We start from the raw sequence: 27038 nt of genomic DNA, 5'->3' as shown, positions 1-27038 counted from the left end.
GATTCAAACCTCAGCCCCACCAGTGACCAGTCGTCTCCCCTTTAACCCCTGAGCCTCAGCTTCTCATTGGGAAAATTGGAGGTAACAAGGCCTATATCGTGTGGATGCCATATGCATCAAATTAAATCTGGCCTGCTGGAGGCTCTCAGTAAGGGTTAAAAAAAAAAGAGAGGCCGGTGCAGTGGCTCACACCTGTAATCCCAGCACTTTGGGAGGCCAAGGCGGGCAGATCACGAGGTCAGGAGGTCGAGACCATCCTGGTTTACACAGTGAAACCCTGTCTCTACTAAAAAAAAAAATACAAAAAATTAGCCGGGCATGGTGGTGGGTACCTGTGGTCCCAGCTACTCGGGAGGCTGAGGCAGGAGAATGGCATGAAACTGGGAGGCAGAGCTTACAGTGAGCTGAGATCATGCCACTGCACTCCAGCCTGGGTGACAGAGTGAGACTCAGTCACACACACAAAAAATAATAATAATAATAATACTAAATGTATCTATATGATGGTTGCTCATTCACAAATGCACTGTCAATGTTTTAGCTCATTTTTCCTTTGATGGTGAAAGTTGGCAGGCTGGGTACTATTAATCCCTTCACATGGAAAGACTGAGGCTCAGAGAGGCTGTTCTTTGGCCAGATCCTTTAGTTTTTCATGGAGGGACTAGGAAAGAAACCCAGCGCTTCAGTGTCCATTTCCCTGTGCCAGAAAGAGACATCTGCCTGAGTCACTGGTAGTTAGGGTGAGTAACGCCAGTTGTTGCATCCAGCAAATCCAGAAATCTGTGTCCTAACACAGGAGGAGTACATTTGTTACTCTCATCATAGTCCAATGCAGGTTGCAATGGGTCAGGGTGGAGGGACCCTCTGTTCCACACAAGTCACTCAGGACTCCAGGCTGCTTCCATTTTGTGGCTTTTTTTTTTTTTTTTTTTTTTGAGATGGAGTCTCGCTCTGTGGCCCAGGCTGGAGTGCAGTGACATGATCTCGGCTCACTGCAACCTCTGCCTCCTGGGTTCAAGTGATTCTCCTGCCTCAGCCTCCTGAGTAGCTGGGATTACAGGCATGTGCCACCACGCCTGGATAATTTTTGTATTTTTAGTAGAGACGGGTTTCACCATGTTGGCCAGGCTGGTCTCGAATTCCTGACCTCAAGTGATCTGCCCACCTCGGCCTCCCAAAGTGCTGGGACTACAGGTGGGAGCCACCAAGCCCGGCCGATCCTTCTTCCTCCAAGTCCTCTGAATCTTCTCCAGTCAGTGGATAGGAAAGTGAGGCTGAGGAATTGGGCACAGCAGGTTTTTATTGGCCAGGACTGAAAATGGTGACATTGCTCTGCCCCCGTTTTATTGGCAAGTCAGTTGCACAGTACCAACTAGGGGCACCAGATGCTGTCAGAAGTGGTCTTTATGCCTAAGAAGAAAACAGTCACCTGCACAGTCACCCAACCCATAAAACAAGGCCAATGGGCTCACAACATTCCCTACCCTTTCCCCGGTTCCACTACAGCAGGCAGCACAGCCACATTTATCAAAGTCCTTCCTGGAGGAATGCCATGTCTCCCTGGCCTGTTTCCTGAAGAAACAAGATGATAATCTTGACCCTGCAAGCTGTAGGCATTTCTGATGGAGGAAGATGTGGGGAGAGGAAGCTGTCATGCCCCTCCCTCCATCCCCTTCGCTGTCTTTCACATGGAGGAGCCAGAGCAGACGTGGGAGGTGGTGGGTGGTCTGATTGGGAGCCAGGGCCCATCTCCCCATCCAGGCCTCTCGCTGGACCCCATTGCCCCCTGGTTTTCTGGACCCCTGAGAGAATGCCAATGGCTCTGCGTGGGTCACTTGCCTTTGAGGCCGGGCTAGCAGCTCAGAAAACGGGCCAAAGGGCAGGAATAGCAGGAATAAAGCCATGGTTCCATGCTGGCTCTGGGGACGGTGCTTGAGGCTGGCTCATTCCAGAGAGCTCCTTCTTTTCCTACAGAGGCCACAAGTCCCCGGCTCAGCACAATAGCCTTTGTTACCTGGATTATTCAGGATCTCCACTGTGGGAAGTGAAATTTTTTTTAAGATGGGAAGTGATTTGTAAAACAGCCGATAGCTTTAATGACAAGCCTATTTAGCTGATAAAATTAGCCATCAGAGGAATAACTTATGTTATCCTTTTGCCATAATTTAAATTTATGGCCAACTACCAGTCATCTTCACAGTGGATGGAAAGGGGCCAAGGTCGATCTCAGCTTTACTCTGCTCCTAAATCATTAGTTTGCAACTGTCTCCTGATTTTTATTGTTACCAACAATGGCGAAACTAATGGAAATAAACATTGGATGCTATCCCAACAGCAGATGGGTTTGAAGGCAGGGCAGTCTGTGCAGACAGCACTAATAGGATGGAGCAGAATTACTGCTATTGCATTAGATACCATCGAGCTTCTGGCCAAAGTGTGCATTGATCAGGACAAGGCCCGTGTCAATTGGACTCCGCAACTGGACCATTAAAGGCGGAGAAGCGCTGGGTGTGCCCGTCCTGCCGCCCCGGTGGGTCTGACCCTTCCTGGGCTTGCATTAAAAGCCCGGCCCCAATAGAAGGGGCCGGACTCACTCCAGTAATGCATACTGCGGGCTTCCCTGTGGATCCCAAGTGATCTGGGCAGGTTATCTGATTAGAAATACTTAAGCTAATGATGTGCACTAAATAGGGCTGTGACTGCACTTTAATTCTTCCCAAGCCTAGGGATGGTCTTTTTTTCCCACCGGGCCCGTTTGCCAATGGAAGATTTGCTTCATCAAAGCCACCATGCACCTTCTTTTCCCAAGGCACAGGCCCGTGTGAGCGCTGGGGAGCCCTGTCCTGTTGTGTTTCTTCCTGTTGTCAGCAGTTTGACTGCAAGGTGCTTCCGTGTGGGTTTCTGTGGGGTTTTTGGGTGTTTATTCTGCTTAGGAGTTTCTTAAATTTGTGGATTGATGTTTTTTATTAGATTTGGGAAGTTCTTGGCCATGGTTTCTTTATTCATTGCACCTGTCTCATTCTTCTCCTCTTGGAGCGCCAGTTGTACCTGAGGACATTTGGTTATGTCTCACGTTTCTCTTAGATCCTACTCTGCTCCACTATTCATTCTCCCTCTCTCTCTCCCTCTCTCCTTTTTTAATGGCTGTAAGTTTTGATATTTTTCTATAGACCTGTCTTCAACAACCCTACTATGTCCAATCTCCTGTTAAACCCATCCAACCAACTACTCAATTTCAGATACTGTATATCAAGGTTCTAAAAGTTTGATTTGATTCTTTTTATAGAGTCTAACCCTCTGCTGAAACACTATGCTCATTTTGTCTCTTTCTCCCCTATTTTTGTTAACATATTAATTGTAGTTATTTTGAAGTCCTTGTCTGTTCACTCAAATATTTACCCAGGTCAGCTTCTATTAACTGTTTTATGGCTTGATAACCAATCATGTTTTTCTGCTTATTTGCATGATTAATGATTCTCATGGTGTGCTACACATCATTGATCATGCATTTTAGAGGTTGTGGATTCTGTTATCCTTCTCTGAAGAGATGGTTCTCTGGGAATGGGGCATTTTGGCAGGGAGGAGGGGATGGCCCTCAAGACAGCACCAAGCCTTAACTGCACTTACACTTCATTCCCTCCAGGTGGGGTCCTGGAGCTGGTACAGAGCTCGTCATTGACTTGGAATTCAGTGAGTCCATTTGCCTTATTGGACACACAGTGAAACTGAGGCCCAGGGAAGAAAAGAGGCTCACCCAAAGTCAGGGCAAGGGAGGGGTGATGGGCCAAGAGCTCAGCCTCCAGCCCCTGCTTTTCCCTCTGGTGACTTTCTGTTCTGGCCCCTGCTACCATCAAGCTGCCCTGGATTCCGTTGGGCCGAGTCACTTCCATCTTGCCTATAAGACTGCAAGTTCCCTGCCTCAAGGTCTTGGGGGCTGGAAGCCAGGGGCGTGGGCTGCGGCCCCTGCTTTGCTTCTGAAGCACCATGTGGTCCTGGCCTTTCCCCCACCCTCCCAGCACAGGAGGCTCCTTCCCACCTCTGGGCCTCAGTTCCCCATCTGACTCATGAGGCCCCAATGTCCTAGCGCCCCTGGGAAACACTGCGGAGGCACATGTGGTCATGATAAGCATAGGAAGAGCCAGGAGCCCAGCTCTGAGGGTCCCGCTAGCACCTCCTGAAGCCCCGCTGGGCTGTCCCAGCCTGTGACTGGGCCGAGAGCCATTTGGCCCATGTGCGCTTCCCCTCTGAGGAGTCAGTCATTCCTTCTCAGGGCGAGATGGACAGCATCCAGCCACCCCACACCCTCTGGATGTGAAGCTTGCCAAAATCTGTCCCCTAAGCAGGTTGTCCGCTCCCTCACCCCCATTCCAGTCCACGCCATGTGCTGATATCGCACCTCCAAGGTAATTCTCTTATCCCTCCTCTTATCTCCATCTCCACCTTCGTCCATACCTGCTCGTCTCTGGCATGGACTACTGCAGTAGCCTCCCAGCTGGCATTCCTATATCCACTCTGGCCCCATCCAATCTGTTCTCCATTCTGCGGTCAGCATGGTCCTTTCAAAATGCCCATCTGGATCACTGTGCACCGCCACTCCCACCACGCCACCCTTCTGCTTAGAGGATTCCAGTGGTTTCTGGTTGTTCTTTAAAACATCTTACTGTGGCTCCAGGCTCTGCCTGGTGGGGCCCCGGCTGAGCTCCCCAGCCCCTTACCTTCTGGCCCTCTGGCCCTTGTACACACCATGCCTCCCCTGCCATAAGTACCACCCCAAGGCTGTGCTTGGCTCTCAGAGGTGACTTGTTCCCTGCAATGCAGCTGACAGCCCCCCTTGTTGGGGCTATCCAGGTTTTACCTGCAAGCTAAGGAAGGCATTTTCATTCCAAAACCTGTAACAGAATGTTAACATTGCCCCACCATGGTTTACTTGACTTCCTACTGAATGAATGAACGTGAGAACTGCCACACACTTGGAGTTCAACTCTTTAGCTGAAACTTGCTTCTGTGTATGTGCCTACGTCTGCACGTGTGGGCCTGGGGCTGGGCAAGCCCTGGCCTCTGGCTGTCTGGCCTGAATTCCAGCGGGACACTCTTGGGCAGCTCCATATCAATTACAAGCCATCAATAATGCATCCCTTCAGAGCAGCCAGGAAGCCATTAGCTAGCCTGCAGGCCTCGATGAGTGGCCTTGGAGAAAGTGGGCTGGGTGTGCCCATGGGAGGTTCAGATCAGCAGGGCAGGAGGGGCTCCCCCAGCAGAGCTTGGGAGGGTTGCCTTATGGGCCCTCAGTCGCCTCTGAGACCTTGCTGCCAGAGGGTTGGCTTGCACCCTGTGAGCTAGCCTCACTTTCTCACTCTGTGAGCCCTCCAGCCACCTTTGAGTGTTTTAAGTGCTGGGTTGTCGAGGTTCAGTGTCTGAGCCCAGTGTGAGCCCAAAGTTAGGGCTGAGTCTGTGACCAGCATTGGGCTCAGTGTGTGACCAGGGTCAGGGCTCAGTGCATAGCCAGCATGAGGCCTCAGTCTTTGTCTTAGCTTTGGGACAGGGGTGCAGCTCAGTTGGTGGTTGGATTTAGGGCCCAGTCTGAAGCCAGGGAGCTGAACAGGCTAACTGGTTTCGTGCATTGATTTGTTCGTGTATTCAGCAATGTTTATTGAATGCCTCTTGCATACCAGGCAACACAACAGACAAGACCCCTGTTGGTTCACAGATGATATTCTGAGGGTGGAGGGTGGCAGGGGTGCGCTGGAGCTCTCACTTGCTCATGAGAACCCATTGTGCACATTTCCCCCAGGGTGTCTGGTTGGTAGCTTGAAATCAGCCATGCTAGGAGTATGCCTTCCCCCCATCCCTGCCCCACTGGAACAGCACTGGGGGCTGAACAAGAGGTAAACTGATAATCCTTTAAAAATGGTGGTTTGTTTTCACACTGCTAATAAAGACATACCCAAGACTGGGTAATTTATAAAGGAAAGAGGTTTAATTGACTCACAGTTCTGCATGGCTGGGGAGGCCTCAGGAAACTTACAATCATGGCAGAAGGGGAAGCAAACATGTCCTTCTTCACATGGCAGCAGCAAGGAGAAGTGTCAAGCAAAAGGGGGAAAAGCCCCTTATAAAACCATCAGATCGAGGCAGGCAGATCACGAGGCCAGGAGTTCGAGACCAGCCTGGCCAACATGGTGAAACCCTGTCTGTACTAAAAATACAAAAATTAGCTGGGCGTGGTGGTGCATGCCTGTAGTCCCAGCTACTTGGGAGGCTGAGACAGAAGAATGACTTGAACCCATGAGACAGAGGTTTCAGTGAGCCGAGATCATGCCACTGTACTCCAGCCGGGGTGACAGAGCAAGACTCTGTCTCAAAAACAAACAAACAAAAACAAAACCATCAGATATTGTGAGAATTCACTATCATGAGGAAGCATGGGAGTAACCACCCCCAAGATTCAATCACCTCCCACTGGGTCCCTCCCACGACAAATGGGGATTATGGGAACTACAATTCGAGATGAGATTTGGGTGGGGACACAGCCAAACCATATCAGGCATGATCACAAATATTTATCTGATTTCCTTCCCCAAACCCCAATGGAATGATAGTAAAGAACAAAATCATAAATGCATAAGAATTAAGAAACTATCTCTTGGACAAGTACAGTGGCTCACACCTGTCATCCCAGCACTTTGGGAGGCTGAGGAAGGTGGAGGATTGCTTGAGTCCAGAAGTTTGAGACCAGTCTGGGCAACATGGCAAGACCCTGTCTCTACAAAATATAAAAATAAAAAAAATTAGCCGGGCATGTGCCTGCAGTCCCAGTTACTCAGGAGGCTGAGGTGGGAGGATCACTTGAGCCCATGAGTACAAGGCTGCAGTGAGCTATGATCATGCCACTGCACTTTAGTGTGGCAGACAGTGTAAAACCTTGTCTCAAGAAAGAAAGAAAAAGACAGAGAGAGAGAAAGGAGGGAGGGAGGGAGGGGAGGAAGGGAAGGAAGGGAAGGAAGGAAGGAAGGAAGGAAGGAAGGAAGGAAGGAAGGTCGGCTCTGTCCATCACGACAAACCTTGTCTCAAAAAAAGAAAGAGAAGGGAGGGAGGGAGGAAGGAAGGAAAGAAGGAAGGAAGGAAGGAAGGAAGGAAGGAAGGAAGGAAGGAAGGAAGGTCTCTTTGAGTCTTGTCCATCAGGACAAAGAGGAAAGCGATTTTAGTGAATTGAGAGGAAATGGAGACTAGACAAGAAAGTGGTAACTGATTGAACAGAGTGGGGAATGTGTCACTAAAGTGCTCACAGAGGAGGACAGTGTGGGAAATGGGGTACTTTTCCCCTCGGAACCCCTGAGAGTCTGGGAGGAAGGAGGTGTACTGTGAAGCTGACACTGGATGGGGGTGGCTAAAGGTCTGCATGCATAATATTTGAGATCCCAAGACACCCTCCCAAATCCTGCATGACCAGGAGACTGAGCTCCCCCACCCTGCAAGAGTCAAGGGGTTTGTCCTCGGGAGAAAATGAACCAGGGGGCTCTGCATGTGGGCACTGGGTTAGGCAGGGACCTGCGGAAAGGTGGAGGGCTGAAAATGAGGATTAAATGAAAATCTTCCCCCCTAAAAGTGGGACCCTCTGCCTTATTCCCCTGCCCTACTCCCAGCACAGAGGCAACCAAAATTATAGCCTCTGGCAGGAAGCTGAAAACCTGCAGTCCCAGAGACCAAACCTGTAGACACTGACACTGGGAGGCTGTCCAGTGCCAGGTTGCTGCCTGGCCACCCTGTTGTTCGTGAATGCTTTTAGTTCTATGTGTTTTACTTTCATAAAAGTAAAATCAACAAAATATTAAAATAAATACACAATAATATCAGAAAGTGATAAGTGCAATGCAGAGAATTCAGATAGGCTGATGCGACTGAGTGCCTGGGGGGCTGCCCTAGGTGGTGGGTCAGGGAAGGCCCCTATGAGGGGGGGCCACCATGTGATCTGGGACAGAGGAAGCAGCTGAGAACGCGGCCCTGAGACCAGCGCATGCTTGGTATCTTTACAGAACCAGAAGAAGGACTGTGTCTTGGGGTCAGGTCACGGGAGAGAGGATGAGATGAAGTTGGCCAGGTGGGCAGTGCCAGATGGTGCACGTGCTTTGTAAGCCAAGGCTGAGGAGCTCGGGCTATCTCCCAGGTGGGGTGGCGAACCATCGAGGTTTATGGACAGGAGTGTCATGATCTGACCTGGGTGTGGGAGAGTCCCCCTGAGTCCTGTTGGAGCGATGGCAGAGGGACGCAGAAGCCACGGCTGTAGGGGCCAGAGCTGGCAGTGGAGGTGGAGGGAGGCGGGATAGCTGCTGGACTTGCGGGATGAATGGGATGTTGAGGTGAGGGAAAGCAAGGAAGCAAGGAAGGTGATTGCATTTTTGGCTCCAGCTAAAATGAGATAAAAACACTTGAGGAACAGGTTTAGAGAGACAGTGAGGAGTCCTGCTTTGACCAGATTGATTTTGCAACTCCTGTGAAAGTGATACTGCCATGGAGGCATTGGCAGTGAGAGTCTGACACCCTAGTTTGAGGGGTCAGGGCTGGCGAGGTGCATTTGGGCGGCATTGGTAAGTAGGTAACCTCCTAGGCAGGGCGCCCGGGCGTGGTATTCTGTCCGCCCTCCCCACTCGCTCCGTTTAGAAGCGGTGCGAGGCATGCGGGGAACACTAGGTGGCGGTGAAAGCCCTCCTTCCCGCGAGCCCGCGGCCAGGACCTGCAATGTCAGACCCAAACTTCTCATTGGCCCAGATGTCCCATGAAGGCCCTGGCGTGTGAACAGCCATCTCAGCCACAGACCCAAGAGGTATCTGGAAGCCTTTCCAAGAAGCTTTCCCCAACAGAAAGTAAAACAAAATTAAAATGTGTGCAGCTTTTACAAGGCGAGGTTGCTGCCTGGCCACCCTATTGTTCATGAATGCTTTCAGTTGTGTGTGTGTTTTACCTTCGTAAAAGTAAAGTCAACAAAACATTAAATTCACAATAATATGAGAAGGTGATAAATGCAATGCAGGAAATTCAAATAGGCTGCCACTCCACCTGGGAAAAAACCCTTAAGAGGAAGCAACCCAAGTCCTCAAAGAGGTGAAAATCCCATTTTACAGAAAAGGAAACAGGCTGGAGAGGTGACGGGACTTGCTCAAGGCCACAGGGCCAGGAAGCCACACGGCTTGGACTGAATCGGTCTGGTCCTGGGTGCCTCCTCGTGGGGAAAACGAGCCAGTGTTCAGACCAGCGGGCAGTGACGCCAGGATGGGGTCCCCAGGCTGGGACGCGGGCCCTGGGTGTCCTGAGGTTTCCTATTCTGAACGAGGCTTTCATGTTGTCAAGCACCCCTTGGGGTCACACATCTGGGCGAAGAGCTAGAACTGAATTTGCACCCAGGGCTCCTGACTCCCCGTCCAGTGGCCTTTCCACAAAGGAAACACATTGCGTTTCCTCTCCCGGGCATCCGTGAGATGGGGGCCAGACTGCAAGGCACCTGAGACGCAGGATCGCACAGGTTGGAAAAGGCTCCGCAACCCTAAGAAGCTCTTGCGAACCGCGATGCTGGGAGATTCCTAAGGAATCATCCAGCTGCGGGAGGCTCAGCTCAGTCCTCCCCACCCCGCCCCCATGCAGGAGCAAAGCGCCCGGAGGTCAGGCTGGAGGCCCCCGCCGGCCTCTCGCCGCTGATCCAGCCCTGCCCGTCTCCCTCCGCAGTTTGAGATCCGGCAGCTGCGCGCGCACCTGGCGCAGCAGGACCTGGACCTGGCTGCGGAGCGTGAGGCGGCGCTCCAGGCCCCGCACGTGCTCAGCCAGCCGCGCAGCCGCTTCAAAGTGGTGGAGGCCGGCACGTGGGACGAGGAGACGGCGGCCGAGAGCGTCGTGGAGGAGCTGCAGCCCTCGCAAGGTAAGCCCGGGTCTCCACCCGGCCCCAGAGTGTCACGACTGGGGGTCCCCCTCGCCTCCCTCTCCCGCCCCGGGACTGTGCGCAGAGTGGATGGGGTTCCTTGCAGTGTGTGCCCCTCCTTCAATCGTGACTGGGGGACACGCTCAGATCAGTAGCCTCGGTACTGCCTGTCAGAGCCCAGGAGAGAGCATGTAGTCCAGCCACCGACCCAAACTAGAAATGACTCGTCCCCATTTCATGCCTGTGGCCACCGGCGTGCATTGTGTGCGGTGTCTTCCCTGTCCTCGCGGTGCGGTAACTTTCTTGTTGTATGGTTGTTGTATTTCCTGTTGTATGGCTGAGGAAACCGAGACCCAGGAAAGCCGTCCAAAGGGCATCGCTAATAAGTGGCAGAACCAGGCTTCCAGACAGAGAGGTCTGGGGCTTCCTACTGGACTACCACCTACTGGGGCCCAAACAAGTCCAGGCCCGGGGCCACAGCAGCCCAGAGCCTGAGCCTTGCAGACGGTGAGAATTCACGGGACGGTGATGTTAGTGGAGATGGGAACACGAGCCATAGCCCAGGGTAGGGTCCTGTATGGAAGGGAGTTATTTCGAGATTCAAATCCCAACTCTTCTATCAGCCAGTTATGTGATGGGACTCTCTTGGGGCCTTAGTTTTGCCAGCTGTCAAATAGGAGCAGTACTGAGGCTTCCTCACAGGGCTGCTGCAAGGCTCAGAGGTTTTGGGAATTGCACGGGGCCACCCAAGCCAGGAAATGGCGGTGCTGGGCTGCGAACTCGGGCCGTGGGACCCAAAACCCCAGCTTCATCCAGGAGCCACTCTGCCTTGGCATGCCGTGTCCCCTCCAGGGCAGTGAGGACACAGCCGGGCAGGCTGAGCAGGTCGGGAGGCAAGAGGTCTGAGCTCCAGCCTCTGCCACTCCTCAGCTCCATGACTCGAAGCTTGTGTTCCCTTCTGTAAAATGGACTCGTAACTCCAGCTCTGTCTGCCTCACAGGACGTATGAGGAACCGATGGGTGTGAGAAAGCTCTGAGAGCTGTAAGGCACTGCAACACTGCAAACAAACAGCTTTTGGGAAATGAATGGTTACTTTTTTTTTTTTTTTGGAGACAGGGTCTCACCCCTGGAGTGCAGTGGTATCATAATAGTTTACTGCCACCTCAGACTCCTGGGCTTAAGTGATCCTCCCGCCTCAGCCTCCTGAGTAGCTGGGATCATAGGTGTACACCATCTCACCCAATTAATGTTTTTATTTTATTTTTGTAGAGATGGGGTCTTGCTGTTTTGCCCAGGCTGGTCTCAAACTCTTGGCCTCAAGTGGATCCTCCTGCCTCAGCCATTGAAAGCGCTGGGTTTATAGGCATGAGCCACTGTGCCCAGCCACTCTTTTGAGAGATCTTCAGATCTTAGAAACATAGGATTTGGGGGCTAGAGGGGACTTCTGGGTCCAGCCCTTCAGCTGATGTGAGAATCCCCTCTATAACTCCCTGCCATGAGCCATGCAGCCTCAGCTCGCCCTCCTCTAAGAATAAGTTCTTCATACCTCCCTGGGGAACCCACCCCACCTCCACATGGCTCTGCCTGTAAGAAGATTCTTCCTCAGACTGCACTGAGGCCTAGTCCCCTGCCCCTGCCTCCCCACCAGCTGTGGGTTTCACGCACAGGCAGTGCCATCCCAGCTGAGACTGTTTAGAGATTGTTTCTCCTCCAGGGACCGTCACCTGCATTGCCACAGCCAATCTTCAGGGGACGTGCTCTCCAAGTTCTTGCTGTACTGCCTCCTCCCAGAGCTCTCCAGTGTTTTGGTCCCTCTCAGAGTAATATCCACAACTGAATGCAGTTACTGGGGCGCTGCAAGCCCAGGGCAGAAATGTTAAGGGGGCCACTACTGCTTTTTTTTTTTAATCTAGACCCGGGTCCCCACGATGCAGCTAGTAGGCTCCTGAGTTTGTGGGGACCACTTGGCTGAGCTCATAGCTGACCCAGCCTCACGTGCTACCCACACAGCTCACCTGAGCCACGTGTCCCAGCAGCCCGGCCTTGGGCAACAGGCTTTTTGTAGCCTCGTGCAGAACTTCGCAATCATCATCAGTGTTCAGCTGTAGCTTGTTTGATTCCTGTCTTTACTCCAGGGCTTGGTAGGTCCTGATTCACAACCCATTGCCAATTCTTGGTTAGTTGAAACAGCCCCCTTCTTCATCTTCATCGTTCAGCCTTTGTTATGTCTGGACCTTGCCCAGCTCCCTGCCCTCTGCAGTCTCCCTTCCCGTCTGCAGTCTCCCCTCCCCCACCATACCGTGATTGTTCCAAAATCTTTCATGCCACTCCCTGACTTCCGCCTTTCCTGGTTCCCTGTGTCCCTCAGGAAAAAGCCCACGCCCCTTAGGCTGGTTGATTAGTTTGCTAGGACTACCATAACAAAATGCCACAGACTGGCTAGCACAAACTACAGAAGTGTATTGTCTCACAGTGCTGGGAGCTGGAACCTGAGATCAAGGTTGGGCACAGTTGCTTCCCTCTAGGGGCTGGGAGTGAGAATCCGTCCCAGGCCTCCCTCTGGCTCCTGGTGGTGGCTGGCAATCCTCGGCGTCCATGGCTTACAGTAGCATCACCCTGCTGTGCCTTCATCTGCACATGGCGTCCTCCCTATGCACATGTCTGGTTCTAGATTTCCCCTTTTTATAAGGGCCCCAGTCATATAAGGACCTCATCTTAACTAATGACATCTGCAACTGCTTTCTTTCCAAGTAAGACCACATTGTGAGGTACTGGGGGTTAAGGCTTCAACATATGAATGAACAGGGGGTACCCATTCAACCCTTAAGAGGGGGCAGGCACATAAGACCCCTGATGATCTTGCCCGGGGCTGCTTCCCCAGCCTTATCTCCTTCCACCCCAGCTTGCCTTTCATTCTAGAGGAATGGAACAACCTTTAGTTCTGTAAATGTGCTGTACGGTCTCTGAGTCTCTGCATGTTGTTCATGGGATGGCCCAACCTGCCTCCCAGACTTCTCTTCATGCTTAGAACCCATCTTAGAGTAAGCTCCCAGATCTCCACACCCTTCCCTGGCAACCTTACACTGACTCCCAGGTCCGGGTCCTGCCCCGCTGCCAGAAGCGTTTGTGTGTGTCTCCCCTCTAAACTTACTAAAGGGCCTGCCTCAGCCAGGTCTCCATAGAGTTTGTTGCATTGAATGTAATCTTCAAGCCGGTAACTGATCAAAGAACAAAATAAGGCTCTCTGACATCACTTGTTCTGGTGTGGAGCCCTGCGTCTTCTCTGGGAGCTGAGGCCAGTCAGCAGTAGTCCACCCCAGAAACCCCACTCTTGGCTTTCAGCCCCTAGGCTGGTGCTTATGGAATCCATCTTCTTATTCTTTTTGAAAGTTCTTCTGGAAGGTGGGAACAACTTTTGCCCACTTCACCTGGCTTCCTAAGGATGAAAGGAGCAGATTTACCATCTCACAGCCCATTTCTGGATCTTCCTCTGTGACAGCCTCCTGGCTCTGCCCACAGCCCACCTTGAGGCTGCACCTCACCTGGGGCTTGGGCCTGCCCCGTGTTGTTCTTTCGGCGTGTCTAAGCGCTCCCGGTACAGCCGCTCTCCACAGCACCTCCTGTCTCTCTCATCAGGGTCACTGGCTTTAGAGCTAACAGCACAGCCCTTTGTCCCTCAGCCAATGACCTACAAGACCCTGAACGCCGATGCCACATTTGAGCCCACAGGGGAGCCAAGATCTGGGCTTGGAGGTTCCACAAACAAACCAAGCCTTTAAAATCCTCCTGTACATTGTAGGAGTGCTCTGAAGCTTTCAGTCCTGCCTGGCCCTCCTGCTCCCCCTCTCTCTGCAGCCCCCATAGTGGGCAACTTCCAGGAGGAGGAGGAGGGAGGCAGGGGCAGAAGGGAGAAAGCGGGTCAGAGTCGAAGGCCACTTGGGGGAAACTGATCAGCTATGTGTCACCAGCAGGACGTCACGGGGTCTGCAGTGTCCCTGCTCACCCTCCTGGAAACTAAGGTAGGGGATATCTGGATAGGGCAGGCCCAGGCCTCCCATAGAGGTGCCAGACATGCACCCTGGGAGCAGGTGCAGATGCTTCTCCGTCCAGCCCTGGGGTCCCCCTGCCCACTCTTCCCTGCTTCTTCTGGGGTGTCCCCTGGGTACCTCCCGGCTCTGTGGATGCTGTCTGCCCCAGCCTAGGCACACCGTTTCACAGCCAGCCCCACAGCATCAACAGCAAAGACAGTGCCTCCAAGGCAGAGGGCAGAACACAGGGCTGACAAGGGGCACACGTGATTCACAGCCTCGCATGATCCAGGGACACAGGGCATCCCCCAGCTGATCTCTCCTTGACCAGGAACTGTGTCCAGGGAGGGATTTTCATGACATTAGAAATTATGGCTGGACAAGCTGAGAGCACTGTAGGCTACTCTGGAGATGAAGTAAGGGCAGTGCTTGTTGCTAACTAACTGTGACCTTCAGGCCAGCGAGGCTCTGAGGCCCACCTCGTGCACAGGACACAGACAATCCAGGGATTAACCTACAGACATGAGCCGTGAGTCACAGAGCCTCGGGAGGGCCGTGTGTTTTGCAGGGTGGGGGAGGGCAGCCCAGGAGGGCGGGGTGCCAGCCCCAGCCGTGAGGAGGAAGCGGCTCCACAGTCTCAACAGTTGCCAGCAGGTCACAGTCAGACAACGCCAAGCAGCTTCTGTTTAGACTTGCTCTAGCACAAATCATTTTTAAAACCTAGGCTGCAGAGTTCCAGGCTTTGGGGCCTGCCAAGTTCACAGTGCCCCTGTGTAGTCATTAATACTTCTCTCCCAAATTTATTAGTCTTGAAGCTCGCCCATAACTTAGGAATTACAGCCCCTGGTGGGAGTGCCACGGATTTCACCATATATCACAGGGAACCTTCGCGTCCCCCACGCTGCTGCAGCATCCAGAGACACTGCTGCAGGGGTGCATGTGGCCAGCTTGCTCTGTGCCTGCCCTCTGCTAGGCAGCCCCAGGGGAGGGAGCTGAGCTGGCACCAGTGCTTGTCCTTGGAGAGGAGCGCGCCTGGCTAATCATGAAGGCGAGGCTCTTCACTGGTCTCCAAATGTGTGGGCCTGACCCGGACATGGGGGACCTCAGGAACCCCAGGGCTGTAGGACTAGATCTGAAAGAGCCTCAGGCGAAGTAGCATTTGAAGCAACCGGAGAGACATGGGTTTAGGACTGAGGTCTGGGTTTGAATTTCAACTTGGCTTTGAACAAGTTACTTCTGTGATCAGGGCTGGCTTCATGGACGCATGACCTGTGTGGTCATACAGGGCCCTAACTTTGGTTCACTGCTCTGCTGTTACCCTCTTGAAATTCTTAATATGTTTTAAACAAGGGACCTAGAAATTATGTAGCTGGTCCTGTCTCAGTTTTAGTGTTTCCAAAATGAAACAGGTGCAGAAGTTCTTCATTGAGAAGGATTAAGTATTTAGTCATATGCACAGCTCTCATCCCTCATATACAGTAGGTGCTCAGTGAATATTAGTGCCCTCCCTTGGTGAGGGCTGCCAAGCCATGGAAGAGCAAGTTGGAGTTTAGGAGCAGGAGCCCAAACCAGGAATCAGGGCCTTTCCCTGGGCCTTGGGGCCTGGGTCTGCACAGGGCATGTGGTTGGCACCCCATGCCCCTCTGCCACACCACAGTCCATGCAGCCTGGCCAGTCCCCACCACCTCCAGGAAGCCTGGCGCAGCTGACTCACCACCCTTTCTCTCCACCTCTGCCTCCTTGCTAGGCAGGTCGGGGGCTCCACCCAAGGAGTAAAACCCATATAATGAGTGTTGGCACCGCTGCACTTGATGGGCTTTAGGAGGATTAGTCAAGTTGGGTTTGCAAAGTGCTCATACCCTGGGAAGAAAGGCGCCGGGCAGCAGAGAGCAGCTGCCACAGAAAGCACTGAGACTTTGGAGCCAGGGGTTCACGGAGGCAAGGGATGGCCCCGGGCTAAACATTCAGGATCTCAGTGAGTCTTTCCTGTTCACCAGCAGAGTAGGCATTTGCTATCCCCATTTTATGGATGAAGAAGCTGAAGCTCAGAGTGGCTAAGGGATCTACCTAAGGCCACACAGCACGTGCCCTGCAGAGCCGGGTTGGCCCTGCGTCTGTTTTGTTCTGAAGCCTGTGTTTGTGCCCATTCTTTCCTGCCCCTCCACGGGCTGCACAGCGCAGTCCCCTGTGGGTTCTTCCTGCATGTCTCTAGGGCTTCTCAGGGCTGAATCAAAGCAAACCCCCGGGGCAGGGGCTTATTCTTAGATGGAAGGTGGGCAACCCCGTGTGAGGCCAACAGTGTGGCTCGTTCCCGGCCATAAACATCTGTGTCTGCCTCCCCTGCCACCCCTTCGCTCCCAGACCCCCCAGTCTCTCTGTAGGAGGAACCAGGGTGGGCAGTGAGACTTCCTGCTGAGTGTGTGATGGCTCCGTGGCTCCCTGGAGTAGCGGTGGAGGCTGGGAAGTCCCACAGGCCTCTGATCCAACCAGAGTCTTCTGTCCAGTCCAGCCTAATGGCACTCAGCATATGCCAAACTCCATGCCAAGCACTAGGGAGACAGTGAGTAAAATGTGGCTTCTGCCCTCCAAGGCCCTTGGTCCCCCTCTGTGGGTGAAGACAGAACCGCAGCCCAAGTGTTCAGTTCTGGAAGAAGAGGATCCACCAGCCTACGTGACACAGACAACAGGCAGGCCTGGCATCAGCACCGTTAGAGAAGTCCAGGCCAGCCTGGCTGTCAGACTCAGGCCTTAAAGCTCACTCCGAGGCCCTGTATGGGTCCAGGTCTGGAGCAGAGGGAGTAGGGACAGGGAGAGCAAGTGCAGACTGAAAAGACCCCTCAGGGCCACCTAGGGACCTCAGCTCTGTGTCAGGCACATCCCAGGAGCAAGTGATCTGATTCATTAAACCCACAGGCAGGGCAGGAGTCCAAAGGGTAAACCATGAAGTCCGATCTAAGACTGGTCACAGACTTGGTGGAAGTTGTTGGTGAGAGACAGGCACTAAAAAGTGCCAGGAACCAGTCACCAAGATGAAGGCCATGGAGGAGGATGGAGAAACCGATTTCTATTTTGGACATGTTGAGTCAGAGGTAGCTGGAGGCCAGCCAGGAGTTGTCCAGGGACGGTCGGCCAGACCAGTCCGAAGCTCAGGAGGGGTGTCTGGGCTGAAGGTCACCTGGCTTAGGTTATTTTTATCAACAGCTTGCATGAAGATGTGAGCCTCCTCAATTATGTAGGCAACATAGAGAAAGGAGAACGATCTAATACCTTGGTAGACTGAGCCAGGACTCAGGATGTCTCCAGCAGGCTGACCCCAGCAAGCTGATGTTTGCCCAGGGTGATGAGCCCTCCTTGGGGGTTACAATGAGTACAGGGCGGGGAAGGTCTGGTCTGGCCTCAGCTCCTGCAGAGAAGACCTGGGCGTCCGTGCTGGCCATAAGCTCCACATGAGTTGGCAGAGGAGGGCAGTTTCTGAACATGCTCGGAGGATGTGAGGGTGCATTAGGGCAGTGTGATCACATTGGATCTCGGGGCACTTGGCACAGTCTATTCAATAATCACGGCCTTGCAGCACAGGGGCAGGGAGATCAGTGTGTGAAGTGTGGACTCCTAGGTCTGGAGCTTTGAGAGTAAACACTAGTCCCTCCTTCCCTCCTTCCCATTCTGGTCACAGCTGGAGCCCATAGTGAAGCCTTCAAGGTGGAAAGGCTGGGAAACTAGGGAGGGGTAGAGAATGCACAGGGGCTTTCCAAGGAAAGGAGACTTCCCAGGAGGGATGTGAGGGGCTTTTTAGGTGGTGGAAGGGCTGTCATATAGACCGTGAGTAGAAATGGGCTTGTCCTTGGTACCTGTGTGGAAGGCAGGACCAGGACCTGTAAGCCTCACACATAGTAGGCATTTCCTGATTAAATGTTAATGGGCCGTTTGACCAGGAGTTGACGTCCCCAGGAGGCCCCAACTGCTCCCCGAAGGCAGGGACTCCTGGGCTCAATACATGGCAGAAGGTGTGGGCTCACTGTGACTCCACTGAGCACAGATGAATGAGAAGCTGCCCAGGAGCTGATGACCAGAGCTGCTCCACAAAGAGGCAGGCGTGCCCTTCCTAGAGGTGTGCAGGCTGTGGTGGAGACAGCCCTCTCAGGCTGGTATCCAGGGGACTCCTGCACTGGGGACTGGCCAAGATGCCTCCAGTCCCTTCGCACTCCGCTGTGACTCTGTCACCTCTTGGAACTTCAGAACCATTGCCCGGCCCCATCACAATCTGAAAGAGCCTCGCCAGCGCCATCGGGGTACAGATGAAGAAACTGAGGCCCAGAGAGGGGATGGGACCTGCTTGAGCCCCCATGGCAGGCCAGTGGCAGCACAAGGACAAGAACTCAGCATCTGGGACCCTGGCCTCTTGGGTTAAAGTTTCGCTGGTCTGTGGATACTTTAGCTGAGCTCATTGTCCTACTCACGTCACATGGCCCTCTGGAGTCCCTGCAGGTGTAGTCTCAGGATAAAACCAAGATTGACCAGATCCTCCAACCTGGCCCACAGGGCCTGGGGGTCCTGAGCCTCCAGCTCGCAGGGATCAGTTACCCCTGGCTTCCCAGGGCAGCAGCCAGGCTAGACAGCATTGGCAGTACACACAGCGTACGGATGCCCAGCTGCAAGAAGAGTGTAGCTGGCTGATGAGGAGCAGGGCCTGGAGCCAGCCCGGGGCCCTCCCTCAACCCCAGCATTAGTGCAAAACACACCTCTGACTGCAGGCATTTAAAGATCAAAAGAGGCCAGAAAAGCTTTTAAGAGCCAGGCCCTTCTGTGCTGCCTCCAGCCTCCCAGGGTCAGGGCAGACTGGCTTCTGCAGCTCACAGGTGGGCCTGGGAGGGGCCCTCAGAACACAGTGGGTCTGCTGACCCCATTCTTCAGAGAAGCTCCTGGGGGTGCAGACTCGGACTCTAGGGGCAGCCCTGGAGCACTTCCAGACTTCCACAGGAGAGGGAGGACAGCCCTCAGCCCTCCCATGCTGAGGGCTTTCTGGTGCCTGACCCCACCCTGGGCATTGCAGTCTCTGGTCTTCCTGCCACACCTGACCAAGTTCAGACCTTCCTGTGGCCCCTCACTGCCCTTGGAACAAGGCCCAGCTCTTAGGATGGCTTTTGGGGTCTCCCAGCACCTGGCTTTCCTCCCACTCTCAGGCCACTTTGAAAATCTCAACTCTCCTCCCATTCCCTCCCTGCTCCTCTCAGGAGGTGAACCAAGATTCCTTATTTACTTATTTATGTGGAGACAGGGTCTCACTCTGTCACCCAGGCTGAAGTGCAGTGGTGTGATCACAGCTCACTGCAGCCTCAACCAGTCCTCCCACCTCAGCCTCCCTAGTAGTTGGGACCACAGGTGTGCACCACCGTGCCCAGCTAATTTTTAAAATTTTTTTTGTAGAGATGGGGTTTCCCTATGTTGCCCAGGCTGGTCAATATTTAAGATCCTGTTCCCAACCCCCTTGACATGGACAGCTTTTCACCTCCCCTTCTGTTACTTGCTCAGTAATTATGTACTGAGTACCTACTATGTGCAGGAACAGTGCAGGTGGTAGAGATCCCCAGCACCCCACCTCACCAGGTCTGCTCCTATACTGCATGGAAGGCTGGAGCCCTCAGGTGGATCGAGCCACGGGGGGCTGTCTGGATGGCACCTCAGCCCTGTGGCTGGCTGTGTATTCCTGCAAATGGGATTTCAAGGCTTCTCTACTGAGGGCAGTGTTTCCAGTGCCCTTGAGAAGTTTAGGCAATGAAGGCTCAGGCCATCCAGACAAGGAAAAGCCCTGAGAAATTATTTCCATACCCCTCATCTCAGAGATGGGGAAACTGGGGACAGAGGGGAAGGGGTCTGTCCAGGTCAGTACTAAGGCAGATGCTTCATCAGAACCTGGGTCCCCCAGCACCCAGTGCAGTCCAGCCCCTGGGGCAGGTGAGACAGGCGGTCCCCATGGAGAACTAGGAGGCAGCTCCCGTCACAAACACCAAGGGCTTCTGTGAGACAGCTGCCTTCTCTTGTGGCCGTGGGGGTGGGGACAGGAGTATAAGGGGTAGAGAATGAACTTGATGCACTCACCCTTCTCGGTTCCCACCTCTGTAGAAGCCACGGTGAAGGACGACATGAACAGCTACATCAGTCAGTATTACAATGGGCCCAGCAGTGGTAAGTCTGGGTTGGGGCTGTTCTACATGTGCCAGAACCCCAGCAACCCCTAAACCCAAGAGCAGAGACAACTCAGCCTGGCTTCAAAGCATGCCTATCACCTGGTGCCTGTGAACCATAACTGCAGGCAGTGCTCAAGGTTAAAATATCGGAGCTTCAGCTTCCAGCAAACTCCAGCACTGGAGCTAGGGGTCCCCAGGGGCTGAGCCTGCAGGTGCCAGGATAGGGGTGCTCTGTGATCACCCATAAGAACTGCATGTGGAACCCTGAAATTGGAAGGGGGTTGGAATCCAGAACTCCAAGTGACCTCAGTGCCCCCCACCTGCACACATGTCAAGGTGGGCACAGTGGAGGATGAGGTGCCACAGCACCCCTGGGCATGAGAAGCAGCAGGTCTTGGGTACATTCCTGCTGGATGTTCTTGCACTTGAAAAAAACCTCAGGGAAGCCCAGTGGTTTTTACTTATGGGAAAAATTGAATTTTAAAATAATGCTGAGGCCTGTGGTGTCTCGTTTCTCCATAGCCCCCTTTCCAGTTCTGGGTTCCACATGCAGTTCTTGAGTTTGAATTTCACAGCCCCCAAAACCTTGTATGCTCCATTGTAAGGCTAGAATATTATGTTGGCCATGTGAATAATGCATTTGAATTTTTTGTTTTCCACAATTTAGCCTCCCTAAGGACTCATCCAATATGCTAGTTTAAAAGACCACCGTCTCCAGCCCAGACCTCTCTCCCAGTCCTCCACAACTTTGGGGAGAAACCTCCCCACCCTGCACCCTCTGTAGGTCAGCCCCGTGGTATATCTCACCTAGAGCAAAGAGCTCTGAGCATCCTCTGATCCTGTGATGCATGCTAAGCAGGCTCTGATCATCCCACCCCGCAGCCCCCACCCCTGCCAGTCCATCTGAAACTGAGTCATTCCTCAGACCATGGAATCCAAGTTCCCTGCCCTGGCACACCAAGCTTCCTGAGTTAGGATGGGCTAGGTTAGGCAGCTGTGGCAAATAAATAACCCTGCATCTCGATGGTTTAAACAAAGCCACAAAAGCCCACTGCAGGTTGGCTGGGGGCTCTGCTCCTGGGTCATCACTGTTAATCCAGCACCCAGTTGACAGAACAGTCACCATCTATCCTAGAACATTTGCCAGGGTAAAGCACCAGCTCTCCGGAAGTGCCACAGGTCACTTCTCATGGGTGACTGGCCAAAGACAAAGCGTGTCACATGCCTACACTTAACAAGATGAGGCATAATTCCCCCTCAAAGCAGGGCAGTGATGTTGGAGAACTGGGAGGGAGTTCTACCAAGGCCTCCCTCTACAAAGGCACGGTCTCCTATAGCCTAGCCACACTCACTGCCCACCGCCCGGCTCAGACCTGCTCTCTTCAGGGCCCCCAGGTGTGGCAGAGGTTGAAGTGTGACCAAGATCCCCTCCTACCTTGCAGACAGTGGTGTCCCAGAGCCAGCTGTGTGTATGGTTACCACGGCCGCAATAGACATCCACCAGCCCAACATCTCCTCGGACCTCTTCTCTCTGGACATGCCCCTCAAGCTCGGCGGTAATGGCACCGGCGCCACCTCGGAGAGTGCCTCCCGCAGCTCAGTGACCCGGGCCCAGAGTGACAACAGCCAGACGCTGGGCTCCTCCACGGACTGCAGCACTGCCCGCGAGGAGCCATCCTCTGAGCCTGGCCCTTCTCCCCTGCCGCCCCAGCAGCAGGTGGAGGAGGCCACAGTCCAGGACCTGCTGTCCTCCCTGTCGGAGGACCCCTGCCCTTCCCAGAGGGCCTTGGACCCAGCCCCCCTCGCCCGGCCCAGCCCAGCGGGCTCGGCCCAAACCAGCCCTGAGCTGGAACACAGGGTAAGTCTGTTCAACCAGAAGAACCAGGAGGGCTTCACTGTCTTTCAGATCAGGCCTGTCATCCACTTCCAGCCCACTGTGCCCATGCTAGAGGACAAGTTCAGATCTTTGGAATCCAAAGAGCAAAAGTTGCACAGGGTCCCTGAGGCCTAGAGCCTGCCATGGGCTGGGTGGGAGGAGGGGAGACAGCCATCTCAAAGCTCTCCTGGGACCCTGGAGGCTGCCAAGGGCCACATGCGGGGCCCAGGAGCCCACCTGGCCTCCCTCAGGGTGCTGCCTGCCTCCAGGGAGGCGACGCCAGGCCAGGAGGCCACAAGCTTCAGACCTCAAAGCCCAGAGCTGGCGCCTCTTCTCGCCCTGCTCAGGGGAGGGTGGTGCTCGTGGCTGGGTTTTCTTTTTAACCATTTTTACAAAAACCAGCCTGTGGCCCAGCTTCAGCAGGGTAGAGTGCGGGGGGGCCAGCTCAGCCTCTTCCGTTGCCTTCGTTCCTGACACCCACCCCGGACTCTAGGGAACAGCACTGTGAGCAGGGGCTGTCCAGCCCCACCCCTAAGCCGTCTTTCCCAGGAATCCTGGGTGGAGTCCAACACAATCACACGGAGACCACCATCTGAGCCTATGTCATTTGTCCTCATTCTCTCATTCCAGCATGAGCGTTTCTGAGTCTCTTCAAGACAAATCTAGTTTTCACCTTCACAGGATATAAAGGGATCAATCTAGAGGTGGGTGGGAGGGTCCTGGGGGCAGAGGGACAACCATTTTCCAACCTTGGCTTTAATAATAAAAACCAGCTGCACTGAGACTCCCAGTTGGTGGAGGTTTTCCTTTGCTAGCCCAGGTGAGGCATCCAGAGTGGTTCCCAGCCAGGGCACCACCATCCACCCAGTTTCAGATGCGCCCTATGAGCAGTCGTGAATCCTGGTCATTCCACCCTCCAAATTGCTTGTCCCTGGCCCCCCTCACTGCCTTGCTGAGACCCAGGCCCCTTGCCAGACTGGACTGCAGCGGGCCTCCTCTTTGCACAGCCTCTGGTTTCACCCTCCCCAGTTTATCTTCCCAGGCAGCTAAGCCTCAGCGCCCCTGCTTAAAAGCCTCCAAGGGGTTTTGTGTGTATGACCATCATGTTTTCTTTTATATGGGGAGGGGGAGGGGAGTAGAGAAGACATAATTTTTTTTTTTGAGACGCAGTCTCACTCTGTCACCCAGGCTGGAGTACAGTGCTGCAATCTCGGTTCACTGCAAACTCTGCCTCCCGGGTTCATTGCCATTCTCCTGCCTCAGCCTCCTGAATAGCTGGGACTACAGGTGCCCACCACCACACCCGGCTAATTTTTTGTATTTGTAGTAGAGACGGGGTTTCACTGTGTTAGCCGGGATGGTCTCGATCTCCTGACCTTGTGATCCGCCCGCCTCGGCCTCCCAAAGTGCTGGGATTACAGGCATGAGCCACCGTGCCCAGCGAGAAGACGTAATTTTTTAAAGGGCTCCCATTGCCTCGAGAGAACATTGAGTGTGACTCAGCCCCTTCGTGAGCTGGCTTGCTTGCCCCTCTGGCTGTCCTCCCATGCCTCTGTCCAGCCTGTTCTTTCTCCCCTCTACCTTGGTCTGGGTTATTCTCACCGTAAGAGTGTCCTTCCTGCCCTCACTAGGCTGGGTGTCCTTGGAGCTCCTGTGTCCCCCCTGGACTCATCTGACAGTGCACCACCTCCCTGGCTTGGTCAGCATCTGCTTCCCTGCCTGCCTCCCAGGCTGGTCCTGAAGAACAAGCAGGCCTGAGCCCCATTAGAACCCCACAGGCCTGGGCATGGAGCCACTTGGGAAAGATGGCTGAATTGGAAGAAAGGGAAGGAAATTACCACGTGCTGGCAAAGAGCACCCTCCTGATTCATGGGGTGATGAACAGTTGTCAAAAAAAGTGCTAAAGGTGGCAACATCCAACTGAGTCACTCTTGGGGTGTAATTAGAAGACCTACCAAGGGGAAGCTTTTGCAAAGGGCAAGAGTGGCTGTCCTGAGGCATCACCAGCAGCACTGTCATAGCATCCATCACTGGGCACTGGGCCAAGGCCCCTACTCACATGGGCTCCTTTAACCCTTCCAGTGATGCTGTGAGGCAGGTATCACTAACCCCATTTTACAGTTGAAGAACCTGAGGCTCAGAGAGATTGAAGAAACTTTCTGAGGTTGAACTCTAATGACAGGCCCTGAAACTGGGGCCCAAATCTGCTGGCACCATGCCAGGCCCTGGGGTTCCCAGGGTTTAGAGCTTTGGGAAGCAAAGCAGTCACTTGGCTTTTGCCATTTGATGGGCTGGAGGGCATTACATGGTTTGTAATCTGTAGGGCAGAAGCCAGTGGGCTCCTTAACTGGTGATCTCCACCCACTGGACTAGAAATGGCCACCCTCCTCCTCCAGGCTCACCTTGCTGAGCTGTGACTGGCCTTCTGCAGAGCTCCATTGTCCCAGCTCTTCGGCTAGTGCTGCTACCTCACAGGCACATGAACCTGGCCCCATGCCAGGGGGAGCTGCAAGGCCGGCTGCCAGCACTCGCGTCTGCTGGGGACTCCTACTCCAGGGAAGAACCACAGGATGGGGAGGGATACCATGGGAAAGATGCTAGGCAAGTGGCAGCTGTTCTCTTCAGTTTGTCCTCTAGGAAATGGGTCTCTAGAGAGCTCCACTTTTTTTTCTTTTGTTGTTTGTTTTTATAGGCACTCCACTTTTTTTTTTTTTTTTTGAGACAAAGTCTCACTCTTTCGCCCAGGCTGGAGTGCAGTGGTGTGATCTCGGCTCACTGTAACCTCCACCTCCCAGGTTCAACCGATTCTCCTGCCTCAAGCCTCCCAAGTAGCTGGGATTACAGGCGGGCGCCACCATGGCCAGCTAATTTTTCTATTTTTAGTAGGGATAGAGTTTTACCATGTTGGCCAGGCTGGTCTCGAACTCCTGACCTCAGGTGATCCACCTGCCTTGGCCTCTCAAAATGCTGGGATTACAAGCGTGAGCCACCATGCCCAGCCTTTTTTTTTTTTTTTTTTTTTTTTTTTTTTGAGATAGGGTCTTGCTCTGTTGCCCAGGCTACAATGCAATGGCGTAATCATGGCTCATGCATCCTCAGCCTCCCAGGCTCAGATGATCCTCCCATCTCAGCCTCTCAAGTAGCTAGGACTACAGGTGCATGTTGCCATGCCTGGCTAAATTTTGTGTTTTTTTGTAGAGATGGGGTCTTGCCAAGTTGCCTAGGCTGGTCTGGAACTCCTGGGCTCAAATGATCTGCCCACCTCAGTCTCCCGAAGTGTTGGGATTACAGGCATGAGCCACTGGGCCCGGCCAGAACTCCACATTTAAAAGCGGATTTCTTGGGGTATTTACAAGTTGCTGTGAGGTGAGACCCTGCTGAGCACTTGTTGTTGCCTTCATGTTGTGTTGGAACTGCCTCACAGATAGAGGCTGGGGACAGAGATAACAAGCGGTCCCCAAGTCCAGAGTCCACAACAGTCACAGCGTAAGACAGTACACACAGATGGAGGAAGCAACTTACTTGCCTGGGGACATCTGAAGGCCTCACAATGGAGGAAACATTTAAAGGCGATTTTAAAAGAGTAAGTATACCAAATCAACTCTTGTGTTTGTCGTGGAAAAGGAGAGCAGTTTTTAGGGGTAGTTTCAACAGTGAGCTACAAAACTGGCCCACTTCAGAGAATGTGAGCAGGGAATTTTTGATTGTCTCCCTGACTTGAAGTCAGTTGTTAAACCACTTAAAGGGGAAAAAAAAGGAAGGAATGTCAGGAGGAGGGTGGCGGGACAACAGTGCAAGCAGAGGAACAGCAGTGAGCTAGACAGGGAACAGGGTTTGGGAACAGGGACAAGTTTGGTGTCAGGAAGAGGATGGCATGGGTAGGAGGGGGAACAGACCACATGACAGCAACCTGGAAAAGGACAGGTGAGGCTGCTCACCAGAGGCCTTGGATGCCAGGCAGAGCCAGATGTTCTCCCTAGAGATAAAGTGCTATGGAAGGGCTACCACAGAGTCTTCTGGTAGTTGCAGAGGAGCAGCCAGAGGGAGGGGCCCGTGCCTAGAGAGGGAACAAGGCTGCACACGGGCAGGCAGGATGAAGGCAGCAGTGGTGGAGCAGACGCTGGGGACACCTGACTGATGGGACTTGGGGGAGCTGAGCGTTGGAGGAGATGCCACCATTTCCAGCCTGTGGTGTCTGAGCATGAGACATCAGGAAGGCTGTGCCTGGCACCAAGAGCATAGAGAAGGATGCCAGAGCCACGAACATGACAGTCCTTTCTGCAGACTCAAGAGCCTTCCTCCAGCCCATCCCACAGCAAGTCCTACGGTGGGGCCTGGGGGCCTGAAGTGCAGGAGATGGAGGTAAAAGCTTCGCCTTTCATGGCTCCCCTGGGCACCATATCCTACAGTTATGGCTGGCGGGCAGCTGGGGGCTGAGGGAGATGGAGCCTGAGCACTCCCTGGGAGGTTTGCAGCTCTGGGAAATGGCTCCCTGTTCTTCTGCACCCTCTTAGAGAACCCACTCTGGTGGCCCAGAGGAGTCATCGGGCTGTCCCTGAAGGGAGGGTCTGGTAACAGCCACTGTCTCCTGCTAGAACAAGAGGGTGGTAACAATAGTGACTCCCACATCGGCATTGCCTGTTGTGACAGGTGCTCTTCACAGGCTTCCCTCCTTAGCACAGCCCTGGAAAGTGGGCGCTGTCTTCCCTGCTTTACAGAGGAGAAAACAGCCATGGAATGACTCATTCAGGGGCTTGCCCAAGGGCACACAGCTAACTAGTGAGCTGTAGTGGCAGGATTCAAACCCAGGTCTGGCTGGTTTATGTGCCATGCCAGATGTGAGATGAGCTGCCCAGAATCAAACCAGGTGCCACCAGGAAAGCCAAAGTAAGAAATCAGGACTCAGAGCCAGCAGTGCTGGTGACTGGCCCACCGGGGAGCTGGGCCAGAGTCTGCAGCCCCAGCCCGAAGCCCACCCAGGATGAGGGAGCCATAAGGCCTTTCCTGAGTGGCACAACAGGCCCCTCTCCAGCTAGCCCTG

At 53.7% G+C, this 27038-nt stretch overlaps 1 protein-coding gene across 7 annotated transcripts in view; it reads left to right on the top strand.

Moving 5' to 3' along the window:
- The window catches only part of TMEM266 (transmembrane protein 266), a 144808-nt gene extending 122004 nt beyond the window's left edge, over positions 1-22804 (top strand). For 5 of the 7 annotated variants that reach the window (XM_032176077.2, XM_032176073.2, XM_032176074.2 and 2 more), the window contains 3 exons: positions 9718-9907; positions 20057-20119; positions 21564-22804. In XM_032176077.2, coding sequence (XP_032031968.1) covers positions 9718-9907; positions 20057-20119; positions 21564-22132 — 822 coding nt within the window. In that variant the 3' untranslated portion in view covers positions 22133-22804. The remainder of the gene's footprint in view (positions 1-9717; positions 9908-20056; positions 20120-21563) is intronic. The other 2 variants (XM_032176078.2, XM_058427300.1) reach the window with 1 other exon arrangement.
- Positions 22805-27038: the final 4234 nt, after the last annotated feature.

The sequence above is a fragment of the Hylobates moloch genome, unplaced genomic scaffold, assembly GCF_009828535.3.
Source record: "Hylobates moloch isolate HMO894 unplaced genomic scaffold, HMol_V3 SCAFFOLD_14, whole genome shotgun sequence".
Taxonomy (NCBI): domain Eukaryota; kingdom Metazoa; phylum Chordata; class Mammalia; order Primates; family Hylobatidae; genus Hylobates; species Hylobates moloch.
Note: the sequence above shows the minus strand (reverse complement) of the source record. Positions and strands in the feature narration are given on the sequence as shown.